The sequence below is a fragment of the Capra hircus genome, chromosome 10 (genome assembly GCF_001704415.2).
Source record: "Capra hircus breed San Clemente chromosome 10, ASM170441v1, whole genome shotgun sequence".
NCBI classification, from domain to species: domain Eukaryota; kingdom Metazoa; phylum Chordata; class Mammalia; order Artiodactyla; family Bovidae; genus Capra; species Capra hircus.
Genome location: NC_030817.1, coordinates 41356251 through 41381113, shown reverse-complemented (window position 1 = coordinate 41381113; position 24863 = coordinate 41356251). Strand labels below are relative to the sequence as shown.

The 24863-nt window shown below is 39.4% G+C and overlaps 1 protein-coding gene across 1 annotated transcript in view; it reads left to right on the top strand.

Annotated features, from left to right (window-relative positions):
• The window catches only part of FBN1 (fibrillin 1), a 275163-nt gene that overhangs the window by 140247 nt on the left and 110053 nt on the right, over positions 1 to 24863 (top strand). The window contains exons 10-16 of the mRNA XM_018054172.1: positions 3336 to 3494; positions 11963 to 12142; positions 12749 to 12889; positions 14894 to 15013; positions 18597 to 18722; positions 20486 to 20608; positions 23747 to 23869. Coding sequence (XP_017909661.1) covers positions 3336 to 3494; positions 11963 to 12142; positions 12749 to 12889; positions 14894 to 15013; positions 18597 to 18722; positions 20486 to 20608; positions 23747 to 23869 — 972 coding nt within the window. The remainder of the gene's footprint in view (positions 1 to 3335; positions 3495 to 11962; positions 12143 to 12748; positions 12890 to 14893; positions 15014 to 18596; positions 18723 to 20485; positions 20609 to 23746; positions 23870 to 24863) is intronic.

Genomic DNA, 24863 nt, shown 5'->3' with positions numbered 1-24863 from the left:
TCTAACCAGTAGGAAAACCCATGTGTAGATCATGGAGTGTGGTATCTTCCTTAGACATCTCTCTGAACCATGATATTCCACCTGTTACCTTCTGTTATCATGTTCAGCAACTCACAGGTCTCACCAGTCCCAACTCTCCCTTTATCCTGAAAGATATTGCAGCCTTACTGCATTTTATTTTTCGCTCTGTGATCTTCCTTTGGCACTTTATAGTACTTTTCATAGGGTTGTCTTTTCATATTACTGTGTTCCATCTCATCAATTCCTAGGAGTCTTAAGATGCTGTGTACCTAGCATGGGCCTCACAGCTCCTAGCTCCCAGTTGGCCACACTAGTGTTAGTGATTGGTTAGGGGAAACCTGTTGACAGGCTAAGATGACCTGCAAACACACGTTTAATCCATCATATATTTGTTTTGATATAATGTGATTTCTGGGTCCAGAGAGTAAGGCCAGGTGATTCAGAAGTGGAGAAAAGAAGAAAGTTTCCTTCTCCTCTTCTGCCAAGTGTTTTGGCCAGGTCTACAGTTCCTACAGTTTCTCCAGCCTCCCTTTTCTCCAGGGGATCTTCCCAACCCCCAGCAACTGAACCCCAGTCTCCTGCATTGCAGGCAGATTCTTTGCCATCTGAGCCATCAGGGAAGTCAACCTCCCTTTACCTCCTCCAAATCTTACCATTTCCCCCACTCTGTTCCAATTCCTATAGATCTTTAGATTACTTTAAATCCACCCCATATCCTCTGGGCAAAGTGATCTAGCACCAGACGATTTCCTTTGGCACTGCCATCTGATGACAAAACTTCAGGCTGGTGTGTCCAAGGGTCAGTTTCTCTGAATGGTTTCTGCTTTCCACACATCTTCCCATTGGTTTTCTTTATAGTTATGTTATGTGAATGTGTATTCTCTTAACAGAACCCCTCCTTCAAAAAAAAAAAAAAAAGAAAAACTAGTAAAATGATTATTGTAGATGCAGGTGCCATTTATAAATCAGGACCTGCCAGCAACCCAAATGTGGTTGGTAATTGTTCCAGCCTCAGCATTCACCATTTTGTTCAAAAGTCTCTGACCAACTGATTTATCATATAAGTCAGCCAGCTGGGCAGTAAAATAATATCATAGATAATTTGCAAAATAATAGACATTAGCTCATTAGGAGTTTGCAGTTGGCAGCTGTAGGTCTCAGTTTTGCTCTGCAAGATAGCCCACACTGAAAATTGTATATACAAATTTTGGTCAAGTGTTTATACTGGGTTTTGACCACCAAATTCACTTGAAGCTGGGATATAAGCCAGTTTTTGAACATCTCTTCCCATTCTTAACAGTCTTTGGTTTTCATGCCCAAAATATTAATCCTGGAGTATATGATGTATTAGTGGCTTTAAGGCAATGCAAATTAGGAAGCAGGAAGTTCTGTTTCTCCCCCTTCTTCCTAGGGGAGATGCCACCCATATTTCCACAGAGCATTCTTTGTCTTCACTCCCCTCTCCATTCATTTACCCTGGATCAAACTTGTTCTGCCTCTTTGCTGAGACTGTCTGACCAAAGGTGCAGGAGCTGGGACCACAAAACATTTCTGGAAAGCATACTCATACATGCTAGTGGTTTTAAGTACTTTTTAGAAATAATCTCATATCCTTTAAAGCTGACCCACAATTTTCTCTTAATGATTTCTCTAGGTTTGTTGTAGCCATCTTCATTTGACGTTAATAATTTAAGTGTTTCCAAGTTAGCCTTGGTTTTTCCCTTGTCTTTCATTAATTTATTGCAACCCGTAAGATTTTAAGGCTTTGTGTTTTCAAGAATGATGTAGATGAAAGCAGTTATGGGTCTGATCCTCTCTGATCAAATGATGGTTAATATGCAGACTTACAGGAAACATAGGGACAGGTTTTTGACTATAAACAAATTCCTCACCTTACAAAAGGATTTCCCAGTTGTGTTCCTTCATATAACAAAATACTGGTTACATTTAAAATATTGGTTACATTTCAAAAGTTTATTTTATAGAACTGTACAGAGATACGTTTTACTTGGAGAGGTATACCCCTAACACATGACGGATCAAGGTGCTCTGCAGTTGGCTCCCTGCCTCTGCTACTCCATGGCATGACCTCAAAGCGTCGTGGAACAGTTAGCGTTTTCCTTTGTCTTCGGCTCTTTTCTGGTAGCTCAGAGTTGTAGTTCAGTGTGTCAGTGTTGTCACAACAGTCAGACATGATGTAACCCAGTAAAAGTGATATATATATATGTGTGTGTGTGTATATATATATACACACACACACACACATATATAGGCTTTCCTGGTGGCTCTGTGGTAAAGAATCTGCCTGCCAATTCAGGGAACATGGGTTTTATCCCTGATCCGGGATGATCAGTCATGCTGCGGAGCGAGTAAGCCTGTGTGCTGAGACTGTGCTCCAGAGCCCATGAGCTGCCACTACTGAAGCCCGTGTACCTAGATCCTGTGCTCCACAGTAAGAGAGCAACTGCAATGAGAAGCGCACGTACCACAATGAAGATTAACCCCCACTGTGCACAGCTAGAGAAAACCCGGCACAGCAGTGAACACCCGGCACAGCCATAAATAAATCTTTTTAAAAGTGATAGAAACATCTTCCTCTGTTGCTTTGAGAAGATACCTTTCTGCCAAAATAAACTTTTAATTTCTTTAATTACTATATCCTTTAGCACTAAGAACTTGCAACTGTGTACCTTTTGAACTTGTATATCATTAGTGCCTTATCAAATCTGTTAGGGCCTCAGGACCAAAGGAAATCTTGACTAACAAGCATTGGATCTGACTGCAAAGTGGCTCATTCCTTTTCAAAAAAACAATTTCACAAGTCTGACAGGTTCAGACTGAGAAATAAGATCTTTTAGGAATGTAGACTATCATGCAGACTTCATATTGTTTTAAAATAGATTTGTATCAACATTTGCCTAAAGTGACTCAAATTAAGTTGTTTGAAAGGAAGGACAACACAGCCTCCCTTCAGTATAGAGACACGACTCTGTCACTGCAGGGATTTTCTGCATCTCTTTTCCGCTGGTCTCGTATGGTTATAATCATTCGTCCCCACCTTGGGGATAGAATGCAGGACTTGGGCCAAGTGCCCCAGCCCTAGGGGCAGAAGGTGTGAGACAGAGGAACAGAGGAACGGGAGCATTGTTCCCGGTGCAGGGCGCACAGCTTCCCTTCCAGGGCACCGCTGCTTCCGTCAGTCTGTTCACCCGGCTCCAGCCCCAGAGGGAAAGGTGGAGGTGTGGGGGCAGGAGAGAGTCTTCCCTAAGTTTGGTCTCAGTGACACATGTGTTGGGGTTTCTTTGTCTTCTCAGATGTCCGCCCAGGATACTGTTACACGGCTCTGGCGAATGGGCGCTGTTCTAACCAGCTGCCGCAGTCCGTCACCAAGGTGCAGTGCTGCTGTGACGTCGGCCGGTGCTGGTCTCCCGGGGTCACAGTCGCCCCCGAGATGTGTCCCATCAGAGCAACTGGTGAGAGCCCTTCCATTTATCCACAGAGCCTCCCATCTCAACCCCTGCAAGCCCTAGTGATGATGTGCATGCTGCAGTTCTAGTGGGAACTGGGGTAAGTGAATAAGATTCCAGAAAATAAGACAGAGGACCTTCAGAGAAGTTTCCCCAGGTAGTGAACAGGGGAAACACAGAGGTCTGTACACATGACTCTGTTCTCAGGCACTTAGAATCGTACTTAGCTTGCGAATTACCGCTGGCTAGCAGCCTGACCAGCCTGGAAGAACTGGCTCTTCCTTATCCTCAGGTATTTCTTTCGGCTCTCACGTAGGGCTCAAAAGCTCACTAGTATCAGAGTCAACTCATTTAGAGCCTTTCAGGTGAGATATTGTGGATATAAATTCTTCCTGCCCTAATATTTGACACTCCCCTCTTCTACCTTGCCACGTAGTCCTGTTGATTTTTTTGTTTTGTTTTGACTTCTCTTCCATGTCTTATTCATTTCCATGTAAAGCTCACTTTTTCTTATGTGGACTATTTAAGTGGCCTCCTACCTGCTCTCCCTGAAGTCCACAGCTGCCACAGAATGTTTTCCAAAGCCTAACTCAACTGAAATTCAGTTTTTAAAAATTGTGTCTGGGGAAAATGTAGAGAAAGATGTCCGGAAAATTTTTCTCAGGATGAACTCAGGCTTATCTAGTGGTCCAAGTCACTCCATTTCTTGAAAACAAAGTGAAATGAAGTCGCTCAGTCATGTCCGAATCTTTGCGACCCCATGGACTATAGCCTATCAGGTTCCTCCGTCCATGGGATTTTCCAGGCAAGAGTGCTGGAGTGGATTGCCATTTCCTTGTCCAGGGGATCTTCCCAACCCAGGGAAACCTGGGTCTCTCGCATTGCAGACAGATGCTTTACCATCTCAGCCATCCCTGAAAATAAAATTTTACTTTTTAGCAGAAAAGTCTCCAAATCTGATCCCAGTTCGTCTTTTAATTCTTGTTCTTTGTAGTAGCTTTATTTTCTAATTAAATTATATAATTCAGCTTTCCTTGAACCCAGCCTGTGCATTTCTAAACTCAAGCATCCTTTCTTTTCTTTTTTTAATTTTTATTTTACAATACTGTATTGGTTTTGCCATACATTGACATGAATCCACCACGGGTGTACATGCGTTCCCAAACATGAACCCCCCTCCCACCTCCCTCCCCATAACATCTCTCTGGGTCATCCCCGTGCACCAGCCCCAAGCATGCTGTATCCTGCATCGGACATAGACTGGCGATTCGTTTCTTACATGATAGTATACATGTTTCAATGCCATTCTCCCAAATCATCCCACCCTCTCCCTCTCCCTCTGAGTCCAAAAGTCCGCTCTACACATCTGTGTCTCTTTTGCTGTCTTACATACAGGGTCATCATTGCCATCTTTCTAAATTCCATATATATGTGTTAGTATACTGTATTGGTGTTTTTCTTTCTGGCTTACTTCACTCTGTATAATCGGCTCCAGTTTCATCCATCTCATCAGAACTGATTCAAATGTGTTCTTTCTAATGGCTGAGTGATACTCCATTGTGTATATGTACCACAGCTTTCTTATCCATTCATCTACTGATGGACATCTAGGTTGTTTCCATGTCCTGGCTATTATAAACAGTGCTGCAATGAACATTGGGGTACATGTGTCTCATTCAATTCTGGTTTCCTCGGTGTGTATGCCCAGCAGTGGGATTGCTGGGTCATAAGGCAGTTCTATTTGCAGTTTTTTAAGGAATCTCCACACTGTTCTCCATAGTGGCTGTCCTAGTTTGCATTCCCACCAACAGTGCAGGAGGGTTCCGTTTTCTCCACACCCTCTCCAGCATTTATTTCTTGCAGACTTTTGGATCGCAGCCATTCTGACTGGTGTGAAATGGTACCTCATTGTGGTCTTGATTTGCATTTCTCTGATAATGAGTGATGTTGAGCATCTTTTCATGTGTTTGTTAGCCATCCGTATGTCTTCTTTGGAGAAATGTCTATTTAGTTCTTTGGCCCATTTTTTGATTGGGTCGTTTATTTTTCTGGAATTGAGCTGCATAAGTTGCTTGTATATTTTTGAGATTAGTTGTTTGTCAGTTGCTTCATTTGCTATTATTTTCTCCCAATCAGAAGGCTGTCTTTTCACCTTGCTTATATTTTCCTTTGTTGTGCAGAAGCTTTTAATTTTAATTAGATCCCATTTGTTTATTTTTGCTTTTATTTCTAGAATTTGGTGGGGGGGGGGGAGTGGATCATAGAGGATCCTGCTGTGATTTATGTCTGAGAGTGTTTTGCCTATGTTCTCCTCTAGGAGTTTTATAGTTTCTGGTCTTACATTTTGATCTTTAATCCATTTTGAGTTTATTTTTGTGTGCGGTGTTAGAAAGTGATCTGGTTTCATTCTTTTACAAGTAGTTGACCAGTTTTCCTAGCACCACTTGTTAAAGAGATTGTCTTTACTCCATTGTATATTCTTGCCTCTTTTGTCAAAGATAAGGTGTCCATATGTGTGTGGATTTATCTCTGGGCTTTCTATTTGGTTCCATTGATCTATATTTCTGCCTTTGTGCCAGTACCATACTGTCTTGATGACTGTGGCTTTGTAGTAGAGCCTGAAGTCAGGCAAGTTGATTCCTCTAGTTCCATTCTTCTTTCTCAAGATTGCTTTGGCTATATGAGGTTTTTTGTATTTCCATACAAATCTTGAAATTATTTTTTCTAGTTCTGTGAAAAATACCATTGGTAGCTTGATAGGGATTGCATTGAATTTGTAGATTGCTTTGGGTAGTATACTCATTTTCACTATATTGATTCTTCTGATCCACGAACATGGTATATTTCTCCATCTATTCATGTCCTCTTTGATTTCTTTCATCAGTGTTTTATAGTTTTCTCTATATAGGTCTTTAGTTTCTTTAGGTAGATATATTCCTAAATATTTTATTCTTTTCGTTGCAATGGTGAATGGAATTGTTTCCTTAATTTCTTTTTCAACTTTCTCATTATCAGCATATAGGAATGCAAGGGATTTCTGTGTGTTGACTTTATATCCTGCAACTTTACTATATTCATTGATTAGCTCTAGTAATTTTCTGGTGAAGTCTTTAGGGTTTTCTATGTAGAGGATCATGCCATCTGCAAACAGTGAGAGTTTTACTTCTTCTTTTCCAATTTGGATTCCTTTTATTTCTTTTTCTGCTCTGATTGCTGCGGCCAAAACTTCCAGAACTATGTTGAATAGTAGTGGTGAAAGTGGGTACCCTTGTCTTGTTTCTCACTTTAGGGGAAATGCTTTCAATTTTTCACCATTGAGGATAATGTTTGCTGTGGGTTTGTCATATATAGCTTTTATTATGTTGAGGTATGTTCCTTCTATTCCTGCTTTCTGGAGAGTTTTTATCATAAATGGATGTTGAATTTTGTCAAAGGCCTTCTCTGCATCTATTGAGATAATCATATGCCTTTTATTTTTCAATTTGTTGATGTGGTGAATTACATTGATTGATTTGCGGATATTGAAGAATCCTTGCATCCCTGGGATAAAGCCCACTTGGTCATGGTGTATGATCTTTTTAATGTGTTGTTGGATTCTGATTGCTAGAATTTTGTTGAGGATTTTTGCATCTATGTTCATCAGTGATATTGGCCTGTAGTTTTCTTTTTTGTGACATCTTTGTCAGGTTTTGGTATTAGGGTGATGGTGGCCTCATAGAATGAGTTTGGAAGTTAACCTTCCTCTGCAATTTTCTGGAAGAGTTTGAGTAGGATAGGTGTTAGCTCTTCTCAAAATTTTTGGTGGAATTCAGCTGTGAAGCCGTCTGTACCTGGGCTTTTGTTTGCTGGAAGATTTCTGACTACAGTTTCAATTTCCGTGCTTGTGATGGGTCTGTTAAGATTTTCTATTTCTTGCTGGTTCAGTTTTGGAAAATTGTACTTTTCTAAGAATTTGTCCATTTCTTCCACGTTGTCCATTTTATTGGCATATAATTGCTGATAGTAGTCTCTTACGATCCTTTGTATTTCTGTGTTATCTGTTGCGATCTCTCCATTTTCATTTCTAATTTTATTGATTTGATTTTTCTCTCTTTGTCTCTTGGTGAGTCTGGCTAATGGTTTGTCAATTTTATTTATCCTTTCAAAGAACCAGCTTTTGGCTTTGTTGATTTTTGCTATGGTCTCTTTTGGGTTTTTTTGCATTTATTTCTGCCCCAATTTTTAAGATTTCTTTCCTTCTACTAACTCTGGGGTTCTCCATTTCTTCCTTTTCTAGTTGCTTTAGATGTAGAGTTAGGTTATTTATTTGACTTTTTTTCTTGTTTCTTGAGGTATGCCTGTATTGCTATGAACTTTCCTCTTAGCACTGCTTTTATAGTGTCCCACAGGTTTTGGGTTGTGTTTTCATTTTCATTAGTTTCTATGCATATTTTGATTTCTTTTTTGATTTATTCTCTGATTTGTTGGTTATTCAGAAGCGTGTTGTTCAGCCTCCATATGTTGGAATTTTTAATAGTTTTTCTCGTGTAATTGAGATCTAATCTTACTGTGTTGTGGTCAGAAAAGAAGGCAACCTTTCTTCTCAAACTTCTCCTCAGTTCAGGTCCTTACTCCCCACTCCTCACCCCTACCACCTCTACCTGTTATATGCCCTCTTGTTGGTTAAGTTCCCACTCAGATATGACCTAATCCATGCACATCCCAAGATAGCCACAGCGGGAAGTGCTACCTTCTAGCTCAGTGCTCTAGGTGTGTACTGTTGCTATGATAGACACCATCTGCTCAGCTTTGGGCCCGTATGTGTTCCTGTATTGCTTTTTTGCTAGCTGATAAATTTCATTAGGGGGTCTCAGTCATCATTACAGTGCCACATTCCTTCTGCTTTTTTAACACTTCACCAGTACTTGGCAAAAACTTGCTGATGGGAGGCATTCAGTTAGTGTACAACTTATTAGGTGACATCTTTCTCACCAGCTGTAACTAAAAACTGGGGTTATAGTTACTTCTCAATCTGGTTCCTGAAAGTGTGTTTTAATCAGGAAATTTTAGGAGAAAAAGTCAATATGAGGATGGATGAATCCAGAGTTAATGAAATACTTCAGAGTGTGCTATTCACAGACTATGAATGCCCAAGATCATGGATTATAGGCCTGCTCACAGATGTTATTTTAAAATTTCTGTTTATTATTGAGAATTATACATATGGATTAAAAAGCAAGAAAGAAGTCTTTTCAATATTTTAACATATAACAAGCTATATATTGCCATATATTTTGACTGTCTACAGCCTAAAAATATAATGCTGCCTCCTTAGTTCATTAGCGGGAGCATATAGTAGATCACTATTTAGAAGCACATGACTTTCCACTAAAACATACAGCATGGATATCAGGAGAATTGCTTTTTAAATATATATATTAACTTAGGAATCAGCAGCATTGATGTGAATTCTTTCCTGTCTCAATCAGGCCTTGAATAGAAGAAAGAGGACTAGAGTAGCCATATGTGCCTAAGGACTTACTTTAGGGCGCGTGGAGCAGAAGGCTTGGTTCCCCTCTGTGACTTTCCAGGCAGGTGCTCTCCCAGGGGTACCACTGAAAGATGTACAACCCCAAGATAGGCTCAGGGTAGAGCAAATGGATAGAACAAACTAGTTTTCAGGTAGATGTGTGTGTTTGCTCTTTGTTTGTTCAAATGTTTCATACCAATACCACAGAGCTCTAGGTTCTTAATGAATGAAGAATGATAACATAGGAAGGATTATTTCAGATTGGTCAGCTTTTCACTTTAAAAATAAATCAGTTTCATCTCCAAGTTAAATAGAGATAGAAAAGATGGACATCAGTTGAACAAAATTAGCCCCATGTTGCTGATTTTGAATGTAAAGGGGCTCAATGGAAAGTTCCTAAACTAAAGTAGGAAAAAGTACAGAACCAGACTGATATACTTTCATGGAGAGGTTAAGATGAATTTAATGGCATGCTTGGGCTTCCCTGGTGCCTCAGTGGTAAATCTGCCTACAATGGTGGAGATCCAGGTTTAATCCCTGGATAGGGAAGATTCCCCTGGAGAATGGAATGGCAACCCACTCCAGTATTTTTGCCTGGAGAATTCCCATGGACAGAAGAACCTGGCAGGCTATAGTCCATGGAGTCACGAAGAGTCGGACATGACTGAGCGACTGACACACTCTAAAATAATATAACCAAATTAGCAGAAATGTTGATAAGCTACCCAACTTCTTTTATAGGAATCCTAAAAGACCTTTAAAAGAGAAGATTGATTGGTGCTTGGAAACTAAGTACAATTGCAATTCAACTAAATCTATCATAGTTAATAAATTCCTCTTATGTGCAGTTTTCCAGGTGAGGCTGAGAGTAGGAATTAATTGTGAGTTTGATATGATCCTTGGTTAAAATGCTGCCACACAGTCTTAGTGGTAGAAAGTTGTTAGAAAGCAGGTAGCCAGGAAATGATATGGCACATCCAGGTAATAATTCTATAAGAAAGATCACTGTGATTTGAAAATAGGGGTTGTAGCATTCTGATTCAGGGAAGCATAAACAACATATAAATCCTTTCCAGATTCAGTCAGGCATTACTGAATCTCTGTGGATTAAAATTCCAGATCAATAATGCAGTAATAGAATTCTCTGAAAACATAAACTTAATCTGAGTTGGAAATGTCAGATATGATTGAAAACGTTTCAGTAATGGATCAGAAAATAACAACAAAGTACATGGTAGCTAGGTATGTTTGTTCTGTGCTGTGCTAAGTCGCTTCAGTCGTGTCCGACTCTGTGCAGCCCCATAGACGGCAGCCCACCAGGCTCCCCCATCCCTGGGATTCTCCAGGCAAGAACACTGGAGTGGGTTGCCATTTCCTTCTTCAATGCATGAAAGTGAAAAGTTTAGCCAACTGTTAATGGACAATATGTCCAATGAGGTTGGAATATACATACATTTCAGTAAGACATATTACTGTGTGATTGAATAAGTCAGATTTTAGTCCACAAGGAAAATAAAAATACTAGCCTAATTTCTATTAATGGATGAAGGTAGCATGAAAAGTTTCTATGGGAGAATTCCTGTGTGACAGAGATAATAAAATCATCAACATTCTGGAAAGAGGGGAAAAAAGAAAATTTAAAAGTCATATAGTTTACTTTTTGAAGTGAACTATGACAAAATATGGCTATTTATAGGAAACATGAAAATGGATAGTTAAGTAAATACCCTTCTCAAAACTTGAATCCTGCTTAAAAATACCAGTTTGGAAGTCTTCCTCCCTGAGCCCCCCACTCCCTGAAATGTGCCAAACATGATTTATCCTCATAAGGAACTGGCATTGTGGAAAGTAGGAATCGGTCTGCACGTGCAGTCACAGGGGAAACAGCTGATCATCACCCTTGGTGCTTCTTCTGCCCCGTGGGCTGTTTCTTCTCTGTCACGTTCTTGTCTTTTACAAATAGGTATCCATCAGGGCTCTGTCTCCTTACTCCTTTCTCTTCACTTTCCACACCTTCCTCATGGGAGCTCACCCATCCCCATGACTTTAAATACCACCTATCCACTGAAAACCCCCAAACTTAGCAGCAACCCTGACTTCTTCTCTAGGCTCCAAACTCTTTCATAAAACTGCTATGTGACATCTCCATGTGGATGTCTGATATCTCAGAATTCACCTTTTGGCTTCTGTTCACCAAACCTGCCCCCGTCACAGTGTTTCCCATCTCAGCAGACGGCACCCACGCCAGCCTTGTTTCTCAAGTGGAGAACTACAGCTCACTCCTGGTTTCCTGTTCTCCTCGGCTACGACTTTCCTGTGATTTCCTGTTCCCTTATTTACTGACATTTACTCCTTCCCTGAGCACAGTCCATTTATCTTATCTCTAAATATGCTTCAGATGTGTTTACTTCTATCCGGTTCTATCATTAGCTCCCTGGTCCAGCCATCCTTGTCTTGCCCTTGGGCTTCTGCAGCAGCCTTGTCTCTTTCTGGTACATTCTCCAGATCCAATGAGAATGATCTTCTGAAAATGTTCATCTGATCATGTCTCATCCCCACTAAAGACCACCAGCAGCTTTCCAATGTACATCAAATAAATCACGTGTTCTTTAGAGCCCTGTGGGAGCCATGGGTGGGAAGACTGGGTGGAGATCGTGGCATCATATTCTATTCTACCTCGAGGTCAATTTTGACATAGGTAAAGACTTCTTAGGTTTTAGGAGGGGTATGTGGTACTACCATGGGAAGTTTTTCTTTTTGGGGGGTTTTGAATTATTGTTTCTGTGTGGTTGCTGCTCTAGGTATTAGGGATGGGAATGAAGTCTGTTGGCTTTTTGCCTTTTCTTCAGTTGACCTATGTCATTTGTGGATCCATTTTATTCAGAATTCCTTTAAACAGTAAGGGTGATTCCCAGGGGCCTGTGACATATGCTGTAGCTCAGCTATTGTGTTGTATTTTTTCCAGAGGATTTCAACAAGCTGTGCTCCGTCCCTATGGTAATTCCTGAGAGGCCAGGATATCCTCCTCCACCCCTTGGCCCCGTTCCTCCCGTTCCCCCTGTCCCTCCTGGCTTTCCTCCTGGGCCTCAAATCATGATCCCTCGACCACCAGTGGAATATCCATATCCATCGCGGGAACCACCAAGTAAGAATTCAAAAAGTCATCCAATTACTTTTCTTGCATTAATTAGGTTAATTTTGTTGTCATTGTTTATGCTGCCTAAGTCATTAAATTTAGAATTCTTAAGTATTGCATTTACACAGTCTCATGTATAAAGTTCTCAACTAGCCTATTACATAGAGGAAAATGGACAATTTCATATTCTCCAGAAATTAGCATCCTTTTGTTATTGATACTGTGGGAGAGATTTAAATCTGATTCATAGAGGGGAGGTGTAAAATTACACTTTAGGTTATGTATCATGCAAAACAATTTTTGCAAGTAGTTAAATATTAAGCTTTTCCCGCCAACTGGTGGCTTGAACATGAGGCAAAGAGATGGGGAGGGAGAAGTGGGCAGAGGAGCAGGCTACTGCTGGGCTGCAGTAGCTGGCTGCATGCGCCAGGATGCACAGGTACTCTCTGTAGGCAGGAACGGAAACACTCTCTGTTGGTACCAGATAACCTTTGCCCAACGCGTGTCCTCCTTCCTTTAAGGTTCAGCATCTTCCCTGTTATTACGGAATTCAGTGCTGATGAAAGATGCTCTAATTTTAAATAATTTTAATGGGGTCTCATGCTGTTCTTTTAGGGGTGCTACCAGTCAATGTCACTGATTACTGCCAGCTCTTTCGCTATCTCTGTCAAAATGGACGCTGCATCCCAACCCCCGGGAGCTACCGGTGTGAGTGCAACAAAGGATTCCAGCTGGACCTCCGTGGGGAGTGCATTGGTACGTGATGAACCACTGCGCTGGCACCGAGAGGCTGCCACGTGCAGCTCTGCTCCATGACTGGACAGGTTTTCTATGACTGCTGTAACAGATTGCCTCAAACTTAGTGGCTTTAAAGCAGCACAGATTTATTATCTTATATTTCCAGAGATTAGAAGTCCGACATATTTCTTACCAGGCTAAAATCAAGGTGTCAGCATGGCTGTGTTCCTTATGGAGGCTCTTGGAGAGAATCCATGTCTCTGCCTTTTCCAGCATCTAGAGGCTGTCTGTTTCCTTGCTGAAGGGCTGTTTCTTCATCTTCAAAGTCAGCAGTGTAGCTTCTTCAAATTTCTCTCTAACTCTCTGGTTCTCTCTTCTAACACTCTCCTTCACGTTTAAGTATCTTTGTGATTACACTGGACCAGCTATATATTGGGCTTCCCTGGGGGCTTAATTGGTAAAGAATCTGCCTGCCATGTGGGAGACCTGGGTTCGATTCTTGGGTTGGAAAGATCCCCTGGAGAAGGGCATGGCAACCTACTCCAGGATTATTTCCTGGAGAATCCTTATGGACAGAGGAACCTGGTAGGCTATAGTCCATGGGGTCACAAAGAGTTGGACACGACTGAGTGACTAAGCATAGCCCAGCACAGCACAGCTGTGTATTTCAGGAGGAATGGATATTCTACCAACTAGTAGCTTAATTTGACTCCCCTTGCCATGTAGCATATTCACAGGTTCTGGGGATTAGGACATGAACATGTTTGCGGGGGCATTCTTATGCCTACTGTTGTTTGTTGTTGTTTAGTAGCTAAGTCGAGTCTGACTCTAGTGACACCATGGACTGTAGCCCACCAGGCTTCTCTGTCCATGGGATTCCCCAGGCAAGAATACTGGAGTGGGTTGCCATTTTCTTCTTCAGCTGATCTTCCTGACTCACAGATCAAAGCCAGTCTTCTGCATTGACCAGCAGATTCTTTACCACTGAGCCACCAGGAAAATCCTATGCCTACTATAGTGGCTTTTAACTTTCATTGTAAAATAAATTCAAGGCATTGCTGGCAACTCTTACTTAAGATGTCGTATTAAAGCCTGACCATTAAAACAAAGCGTTAAAAATACCCCAAAATTGTGAAACTTTGCATGTGTTACTAATTTGAATGAATAACTCGCCAACTATGTCTAGTTAGTCAGTAAAGAATGAAGCAAGGAAGTTTAAGTGTTGACAAGGCAGTCAAGTTAGTGAAGAAGGAAATATAATGCAAGAATAAAGTGTTTTCGAAAGCCCCTTCGAGTAGCCCACTAGGAGAGAGTGCTTCAGTCCTTAGAGGTCCTCCAGAGCTAGGTGGGAGAGGGAACATCTAGCTGAGGGTTGAGATCAGACCTGCATCTGCCGCAAGAAGCTTGTGACTTCAAACAAGTGGGTTATCTTCCATAAGCCTTAGCTTCCTTGTCTTTACAGAGGAATAAAACCCAGTTTACCTGTAAGTATACCGGTAGCTCTAAATGACTATAAAACTAGTGAGAGCCTGTCTGGGGGCAAGGTGGTAGTGGTGGGCGAGACGTGTCCTTCAGACTGCGATAGCTTCATGGTTTGTTGTAATATTCTTAACGCAGCTTAGAAAGCAATGATTAGATATGGTTGGGCCTTCTTTTTATTGAAGCAACGAGTTTCAAGAGACACTTAGAATCCTACCCAGAAGCCACTTCTGAAATGTTAGTCTGTTTGATTCCCTTAGACCAGACCCAGGGAAGAGAAAACGTTTATTAGCGTGGAGTGTTGAGTTGCTATTCTTTGGCATTTTACTCTGAAGAATGACGCAGGAAAATAATACACTTTAACTGCTCAACCCGACCAGTCTTCAAGTGGCTGGTGGCACCGTTATTGTAGTGGAAAGAAAAAGGAACCTTTCATTAAGCTATTTATTTCTTGAAAGTGTTTTAACATGTAAAGGAAACCAACAAAATGGTCTTAGAGTTATGGCCATCTAACTTCTTCCTCAAATATACCGTGCTTTGCAGATGTTGATGAATGTGAGAAGAACCCTTGTGCTGGTGGCGAGTGTATTAACACGCAGGGCTCTTACACCTGTCAGTGCCGACCTGGTTATCAGAGCACACTCACGCGGACAGAGTGCCGAGGTATGTTCAGTCTGAGCTTGGCATGGGGGACATGTATGCTAAGTAAGGAGTTTGCTTTGGAGGAATTCCATGGAGCTTAAGTAACCCTTGCTTGGAGAGACTAAGATACTCCCATTGCCTTTTGCACTTAATTCCACATATTGTTACTCCGAATTATGTTACATCATAACTTTATGTTACATCATAAAATCTGGCAAACGTTCCAGTTATTTGACCCAGAGAGATGTTGTGGGGAGGGAGGTGGGAGGGGGGTTCATGTTTGGGAATGCATGTAAGAATTAAAGATTTTAAAATTTAAAAAATAAAAAATAAAATTTAAAAAATAAATAAATAAATAAATAAATAAAAGATGCTTCTGTGCCTGTGGGAATATCTTCTTTTTACCAACCTCCCCCACCCGCTTTGTTTTTGCCTTGTCACTATTGTCTCTTAAATTGTAATCAGAAAGCTAGGGAATAGGGTTGTCTTTTGTTGACAGAAAAGCAGAGGAAATTTTCAGGTGAAATTTTCTACAATTAGTTGCTGAATGGAAGGGCCTGAAGGATAAGAAGTGCCTGTAAATTCTTGCTGTTGATTCATGTGGTCAGCAGTAGCGTCAGCTAGGGGCAGGTTGGACATGCAGCAACTAAAGCCCCACTTGAGACCTGCTGAATCCAAATCAGCATTTGAACACGGTCTTCCAGGGATCCTTACGTGTGTTAAAGTTGGAGAAGCCCTGCTATAAAGTTTCCTCATAAAAATTTGCCTTCAATTTTGTTCAGTAGTTGACCTATTAGTCCACCCAAAAGTCATCTTAGATGACTTTGATGTACTGAGTTTCTTCTTTATTTTTTTTAATGTTTTATTTTGTATTGTAGTATAGCGAAGTAACGATGTGACAGTTTCATGTGGACAGAGCAGGGACTCAGCCATACATATACATGTATCCATTCTACCCCAAACTCCTCTCCCATCCAGGCTGCCACATAACATTGAGCAGAGTTCCCTATGCTATACAGTAGGTCCTTGTTGGTTATCCATTTAAAATATAGCAATGGTATACTGAATTTCTGAGATAGAAATAATTAAGATGTGCTTCCCACTTCAGGGGACTCAAATATCTATATCTCTATAAATTTGGTGTAGAATGATCTATTATGGATCAAGTAAAGGCAGATAAAAGCAAGAAAATTCTCTGTTGAAATTAAATACAGGGAAATATAGGGAAGTTTGTATTGCTTTAAAAATTTGTCAGCCATTAATGAGTTAATTTTATTTGCCTCTTTTAGCAAAAGTTCTTTATATGAGTTGAAGACATACAAGTGTTGTTTTTGTTTATTTTTATTAGTGACTGTTTTCAAAATCTTTGAATTTGGTTCTGACTTCGAGATTTCTTGCCATCAGTGTATCTTAGTACACTACTTATAAATGGCAATTTTGAGCAGAAAAACCTGGAGAACAACACGTGAATATTAATATTAATATTCTATTAATGGTCTACTTACTGAATTAATATTTCTATTAATGGTCTACTTACTGAATTACAAGTATAGTTTGAATTTTTAACTGAGCTTAGGTCCTTCTTTATGACTTTTGTTTAAAATAATCAGTGCATACACACAGTATATTAGGCATTTTTCAATAGTGGAAAATAAACTGAAACCAATGTTTCAGAAGACAGCACTATTAAATAAGCAAATAGAAGACATCATTGAAAGCACTCTTCTAGGGTGGGAACCAGCCAGTGTAGGTGCATGTTAGTGTCATCAATCTGAGACTTCATTTATTAGAGACTAAGGATTACCTAAAAGCCTCAAGTACTGTGTTCTTTAAGGGCTGCTGCTGCTAAGTCACTGCAGTCGTGTCCGACTCTGTGTGACCCCATAGACAGCAGCCCACCAGGCTCCCCCGTCCCTGGGATTCTCCAGGCAAGAGTGCTGGAGTGGGGTGCCATTGCCTTCTCTGTCTTTAAGAGCTAGTGCTAAGTTTATCTCAAACACGAGAAGTTGATAACATGCTCACATTTGGAGATAGATGACAGTGGTCACAGAATGGTCAGAAAGGCTGTATACTCAGCTGAGAAGGAGGACAGGTGGAACTGAACAGAAGGGGACAATAGAAGCACAGAAACACAGACAAGACTTTGAATGGCAAGCTTTTCATTTATTTTTGTAAGGCAGCGGAGCCCCGATGGCATTTTCAAATTAGCGAGGAGAGAAAGAGCTGAACTCTTTATCCTGTTTATTTTATCCCTGGGCCTCCATAGATTATAGAATCCTTAAAGAAAAAAAAAAAGTAGATTATAAAATCTTAAAAAAAAAGTCTGCTGAAGAATATGTGGCTTTTTCCTATTTTTTTTTTAGAGTATGGAACGAGTCAGATTTTAGTAAGGATTAAGAAATAAATGAGAGAGAAAACGATTGTAGGTTGTTGGCACAAAGATCAGACAGAAGGAAAGCCCAGACTGCCTCAGCTAGTCCAATGACTCGTGTGGAAACCACTGCTGGATCTGCCCAGAAAGAAAGTGCGTCTGAGGGTCAACCGCAAGACACCGTGCAGACGCAGGATAGACAGTCAGAATAGCCAGTATGCCGTGAGTGCACATTCTTGTCGCCCAGAGGACTTTTAGAGCACTTACACCCGGGCACACGTGGCCTCCACTCAGCGTGGAGAGGTCTGCTCCCATCCAGCTCTGCTCAGCGCCCTGGCCTCTGTCTCCTGGGGAATAAGCCCTGGCATAGGTTGTGTGCTCGGTAGACAGGATGGTTTGCGTTCATCCCCTTTGATGTTCATCCAGGCATGTAGCCTGGAAACTGAGGGGAATAGATAATCCAGGGTACCTTGCTGTCCACTTTATGTTAATTATTAATCTTTAAATGCAAGATCAGATGCAAGTTGTTTGAATTATTGTCATTTTTAACACTTTTGTATCCTGCTCTGTTATATAATTTGGCATAATTTTTAAACACAAAAGAAAAAAAAGGGAAAATATCCCCGAAGTACCAATATTTTGTTTGGTAGACAGAATACTCATAAAGTTATAAAAGAGACTAGGAATTTATAAACAAAACTGTATTTGGACCAGAATTGCCATAAGGAAGATAGACATTTAAGAGCCAAATGATTGATAGTTTTCAGATGGAATTAAGTTTTTTAGCTGTGGTTTTTTTTTTAATGGCATTTCTGTTTAATTATTCTGATACAGCCATCATCAGATTTGCCTTTTTGATCATGTCTTAACAGAAATCGGCCAAAGCTCACTGTAAATAATGATATATTCTGGCTCATTAAATTAGCTAGGAAATGATACAGAAGAACCTATTTTGTTTACAGAATTGAGATTTAGGGAGTCTTATTAGAAATTAGGGTTAGATTGAATGCTGTTATGTCAGCATCTTTTCTTTCGTATGTCTTTCAAACTTTTATTAGTCATCCTAATTACATTTCATATTGTTTAATTCTGAATTTATGTTGAAGGGTATTATTTAGTAGCTGAAAACCCAGGACTAAGATCATGAGTTTGGAGATGGTGAGAAGGAGCAGTAAAATAATTTTAAATCCCCTAAATAAATCTATTTCTTTCTTTTTAACTCTTGCTTTGTAGACATTGATGAATGTTTACAGAATGGCCGTATCTGTAATAATGGACGTTGCATCAATACAGATGGCAGTTTCCATTGTGTGTGTAATGCAGGATTTCACGTCACACGAGATGGGAAGAACTGTGAAGGTAATATAATGTAATAATAATGTTATTTGGCTTTTTCCGTTGCAGTTTCAGTACCAAAAATCTTTAACAAGACAAGGTCAAATACTTAGTAAAATGTATATATTCACCTGTGGTTATCTGGGAGGAAACCTAACTTTTCAATAGTATTAATTCCTTTAATTCATTTTTGTGTGAGTCAAGTAACATTTTAAATATAGGAGCCAAGCTTGGTTTTCAAAGATTTCTAATGATGAAACTTCTATAACATAAATCATTACTTATGAATTTTAAACAGTCAGAATTTGTACATTAAAAAAAATAGAACACATATAATATCATGCATTCTTCAGTCACTTAAAAGTCTTTTGTTTAAAGTATCTGTGCAGTAATGAAATATTACTAATGAGTATCTGAAAATGTAAAATTTGAGAGAAATATTAACAATTGAGAGTCAGCCTTCATATTACCTGTTGAATTAATCACCTCACTTTGAATAGGGCTTTTTCATTCTGTCTTTTCCTCTGCCTATTTTTTCTGAAATTGAGAATATGACAATTACTGATGAGTTTCTACTTCTTAGACCTTTAGCAAAAAATGAAGAATGCTCCTTATCATCTTTCCCAACGTCTTTGGGAAAGACCCCAAGAATCTATTCATACGTTAAAAGAATTTCAAAATTGTTCTTAGAAACATTTTTGGCAGAATATTATCTCAGTGATTCAATTCAAAGACTTAATGCCAAAATTCTCAGTTGGGATAGAATCTTGTTTAAAAAAGAAAAAATCATAAATTACTTTGGTCTGACTAAAGCCTGTAAGTGAAAACACACTGTGTCTAGAAGAGCAAGTGCCTCCTAAGAGCTGCAGTGTTAAAGAAAACAGCATATTGATGAATTTCAAGAAATATCCCTATGATCAAGGAATCCTAATGGTTAACTGTCATGGCTATGCTCTATAGTTGTCTTGCATTTTAAAAATACTTTTTTGCTACCCCTATTAAAATTCAAACTACAAGCAGTTCTCTGGTTTCTCCTTTTCAAAGAATCAGGAAGTAGCCTAAATACATTTCAAATTTCATCATTCTTAATTTTGATTTTGTTTTTATTTTCAGTATATTAGAAGTTATATGAATCTCTAAATATATATATTGGGTTGGCCAAAGAGTTTGTTCAGGTTTTTTTGGGAGGTGGATTTTTTGGCCAACCTAATATTTATATGAAATTTCATATTTATATAATTCTATATGAATGTAATATATGTACATATGATATGCATATACACATATACATTTCATAATCTGTATATGTTTGTGTATACATGTATATGTATATATGTATTCTTTCTAAGTCGCTTCAGTCATGTCTGACTTTTTGTGACTTTATGGACTGTAGTCCACGAGGCTTGTCTGTCCATGGGATTCTCTAGGCAAGAGTACTGGCATGGGTTGCCATGCTGTCCTCCAGGAGATCTTCCCAACCCAGGGACAGAACCTGCATCTTTTGTGTCTTTACCACTAGCACCACCCAGGAAGCCCATATGTGTGTATATATAACCACGTCCTATAGTTTAGCCCTATAGCACAGGTCAAAAACTGAGAACTTGAAATACATATTTCATATGTCACTCTTCTCTTTGTATGCTGTAATTTGGATGAAAATTAACCTTAGACAATAATAACAAGAAGTAGAGAAATGTGAAGAAATAAAAGTATATTGATCCAGATTGGCTTCCTTTGCAAGCTTTCTTATCTGGTCATTAAGAAAATACACCTTCTATATTTTTCAGATATGGATGAATGCAGCATAAGGAATATGTGCCTTAATGGAATGTGTATCAATGAAGATGGCAGTTTTAAATGTATTTGCAAACCTGGATTTCAGCTGGCGTCAGATGGGCGTTATTGTAAAGGTTTGTGCCATGAAACTCTCAGTCATATTCTTCACCTGTTTTCCTCCTCTCTACATTGCTTAAAGCTACCGCCTTTCCCTATTAATTCTCCCCATTTATAGTACCCTTAGTTCTGAATTAGTAAACCTGACTGGAACTTCTTAAATTAAGCCATCCAGAGAGCTATGGTTTATACTCAGAAGGCTGTTCTTATTTCAGAAAGGGTGTTTTGGTGTCTTCTCAAAAGAGCCCAAGGCTCCATAGAAAATGAATGAGAAGCTGAACTTTCATTTGGACTACCAACAGCCATGAGCATCTTATTGCATAAGCTCTTGTTGCATAAGCTGAGTTACATCTCTTCCTTGTAGTTGAGGAATAATTGCAATTGGCTTCTTGATGGCTGTCATTTGCCACCTCTTATATCTTCACTGAACAAAATATTGTAGACAGTTACTACAATGATCTCTTAGTAATTACCTCGAAATACCTTAAGAAACACAATTTATTTAAACTTTATCAAGTCACATTAAGCAAAAAGGGAAAATAAGATTAAACAGAAGAAATAAAGGAACCAGGAACCATTGTTTAGTTCTGTAACTTTTGGAATAATCTTTTTGCTCCAGGTAGTGAAGCAAAATGAAAATTTTTATTTGTGCTGTTGAACACTGAGGTCCTGAGCAAAGTCATCAGAGATAAGTTTGCGCTTAGTGTCTCTTGCCTAATGTAGTCAAGGATGAGTAACTATTGCATGTGTGTCCAAGATCTGAGTTGGAACCAGACCCTCAAGGAACACCATACTGAAAACAGGTCCAGGAAGTCTGCTAAAATACGGCATGCATTCAAAGCCTTCTGCTTGTAGCTTCAGATGTATAAGTGTAGAGTGTCAAGCGATTCAAGATTGAGAAGGCAGGAGCAAGTTGTATGGTGTTTCTCTGAGTGCCCCTGGTGGGCAGCTTTGGTAAAGATGTTATGGTAGAAAGCCTTGTGTTTATTAAGTCTCCTGCATGATGTGTAATTTCTCTAGGCTTAAAAGAGCTTCTAGCCCTTGGTTGTTTACTTACATTCTCTATGACCTTCACATCAGTGGCTCTTAATATTGTGCAAATCTGCCTTCACAGCAAGAGAAACTGTTTTCTTTTTTTAAAAATTAGAAGTAGGAAATTGGTTTCTGTACTTTTGAGCTATGTGTCGGGAGGAGCTTATAGTCAGGAAGACAAGATTAACACATGGAAATATTAAGACAGCATACAACAAAGCACCAGATTGTTAGATTAAGTGCTGTACAAGTGAGGAAGAAAGAGGAAGGGAATGATTGCTGGAATATTTGGAGCTAGGCTTCCAAACAAAATAACACAAGGAAATGTGAAAGCCCCTTTGTGAACAGACCTTTTTTGAGAACACACACTCCTCTTACCTTGGAGCTTGCTAAGATTCCCTTTCGATGCCTACAGGCTGCCAATGACCCAGGCCACAGCCTCTTCAGGGAGGCCAATAGATGATGCTGATGTAACTGTTTCAGAGCACATTATGACCTCATAGGTGAAACTAGGTTTTGCAACTGTTTGCAATTAATGAACTAGTGTCTGATTGATAAACCGAGTGTTCCATTCATTTGGAAGTGCCTGATGATTAAAAGTTCTGCTCTGACTTCACCATTCTAGCTTAAGAAACAGAGCTAGAAAGAGAAGGGAGGAATGCTTCCTATTCTTCCCTGTGTCTTCTTTATTTTGATATATAGAGTAAATGGAATGCATATACTGTAATAAGAATAAAGGAAGAAAAAGGAAAGAAATTTCTTACATGCTGTATTTCTTTTCCATAATTTTTCTCTCGATATCATGAAATAAGATTTTCTCTGAGTGCTAAGGACTTGGTTCTGATCCCCCAAAGCTGTGATTGTTCAAAGCTAAATGAACAATGCTAATTTAATCTCTACAGTTGACTAATCTGATGACCAGCCTGGCCTCCCTTGATCACTCTCTGAAGGTTGAGGCCGCTCACTTTGAGCAGTGCTCTCTGGATCCCCATTCCATCTCTGTCCGCAGTAAAAAGACTTTGTGTTACTTTTCAGGCGGTAGTCACCACTGCTTTACTGTAGATCTCAACTTGAACAAAAAAGTGACCTGAATAACTGAACCAATTTGAGTTCATGTATTAAAATATAACTGCTGTTTTAAAATACAATCTGTACACGGAATCTTGGACCATCTGAATGTATTTTGTGCCAAATAACACAAGCTGAGTAAAATGCAGAGGTGTTTCAGTCTCAATTTGCCTTTTTAAGGTCAGAAGAAAGGAAATATTCACATATACTCGTTGTATATTATAAACGGAGTTGTTATAAAATGACTTGTTTCTAAGTGTTATATGTTTTCCAAAACAGAATTTTGGTATCATTTCTATTTCCCCATATTGAGGGGGAAAATATCTGCTATTGTTAGTATGTGCCCAATAAAGTCTTTTACCAGACCTCCCTAATATACACATATGATACTGTAAAATATTTGTAATGTGTAAGAGAGATTTTTCTTTGCTGGGTTCCATTTGCTTACACTGCTGTTGTTGGCTTGGAACGGTCATCAAAATCATCTATATTCATTTTCTGTTCCTTTTTTTTGGTGTTCCATCTAGGCTTTAGTTCTGTGTCTCCTTATGCCATTCTAATTGTCCCAGAGATTTAAAGTGTGAGTTAAGGCATGAGTGATAACTGGAATGGACACCAGTCTGAGTGTTGGATGCCAAAAGGAGAAGCTTCCTGCCCAGGTCAAAGATGCAGTTTATTATCAAGCTAGATTTCTGGCAGTCCTGGAAGAACTGCCATGTGAAACATTACACAAGACCCTTTGTCTTTTAGCTGTCACTTTCCTTCTTCTTCCAATTCTGTTTTTGCTTTATGGTTCTTACTTTGGATTTAAAAAAAATCTCCGGAGAATGTTATTGAAATAGCTTTATATGGAAAAGAAATAAACTCAGACAGTTTATCTCTCAGTTTTCGTTCCTCTTTCCTCAAAGGAAAATGAAAGGCATCTCGTTGAGCTTTTATTGTTGATGCTGCACATTATTGTAAGTCTTCTCTATTTTCAAGTCTTAGACTTGTAAGCACATTATGGTTTTAGATGAAGTGACTTCATTTTTAATAAGTGCTTCTCCCCACCACAGATATTAATGAGTGTGAAACACCTGGAATCTGCATGAATGGGCGTTGTGTCAACACTGATGGTTCCTACCGATGTGAATGCTTTCCTGGACTGGCCGTGGGTCTGGATGGACGTGTGTGTGTTGGTAAGATTACGGCCATAACTAGATGTACTATAGAGATCCACCTTCTGTCAGTAAAATCAACCAATAGCAAATGTACTCTACTGCAGCAGGTATGATACAATTAATATCTGTGGGCAACAGACCAACAGGGTCAGTTTTTTTCTTGTATAAAGTGAATATTAATTCAAGGGATAGAAAGATGAGCTGAGATAAATGAAAACCAAAGGACTCCACACCTCTCCTTCTTCCTTGTCCTAGTTGTCCTCAGTTTTCTCCAGCCCTCCTTTGTTGATAATGGTCTTTGAATTGACCTATATGTCCCTAATTATCTCGCGATGAACATTTCATTTTCATCTAAGGAACTGAATGTCCAAACAGAGGTAGAGAATTCAAAAGAGGATATAGATGATCAAGAAACTTATAATAGTTTTTTGTGGCTTTATAAGAAGTTTCCGATTTGTTAATAAATGGATACAAATTTTATCCAAATTATTCTTAGAAAAGGGAATTTTTCCCAATCCCCTTTGAACTGGGAAAAGATTGGTCATAGCTGGAAATCCCCTCCTGGTGGTAAAGATGATACTGCTTAGTTAGACCAATATCTAAGATTTATATAATTTTACAGATCAGACATCCTCCTTTTTGAAAGTACATCTAATTCAGATACTCAATAATTGTATGATTATGTTGGAGTGGGCTGTATTTCTAATAAAAATCTTATTTATCATATGGTGAGATTGAATGGTCATCCATCATTCATTCATCATTTATTAACTGCCTTCTCTGTACAAGCCTGGGGAAGAAAACGATGAGTGAGGTATAATCCTAGCCCTTAAGGATCTCACAGTGGCTAAACCATAATAGTCCCTAGAAAACTGGAAGAGTCTAGTAATTGGTTTCCAGTGCTTGGAAGCTGAAGAATTTGTTTTGTTTTCTATTGAGGCTTAATACCAGAGGCATTCTCTGTGAGTAAGAACAGTGACATGGCTAAATAAAGCCAGCTTCAACTTTAACC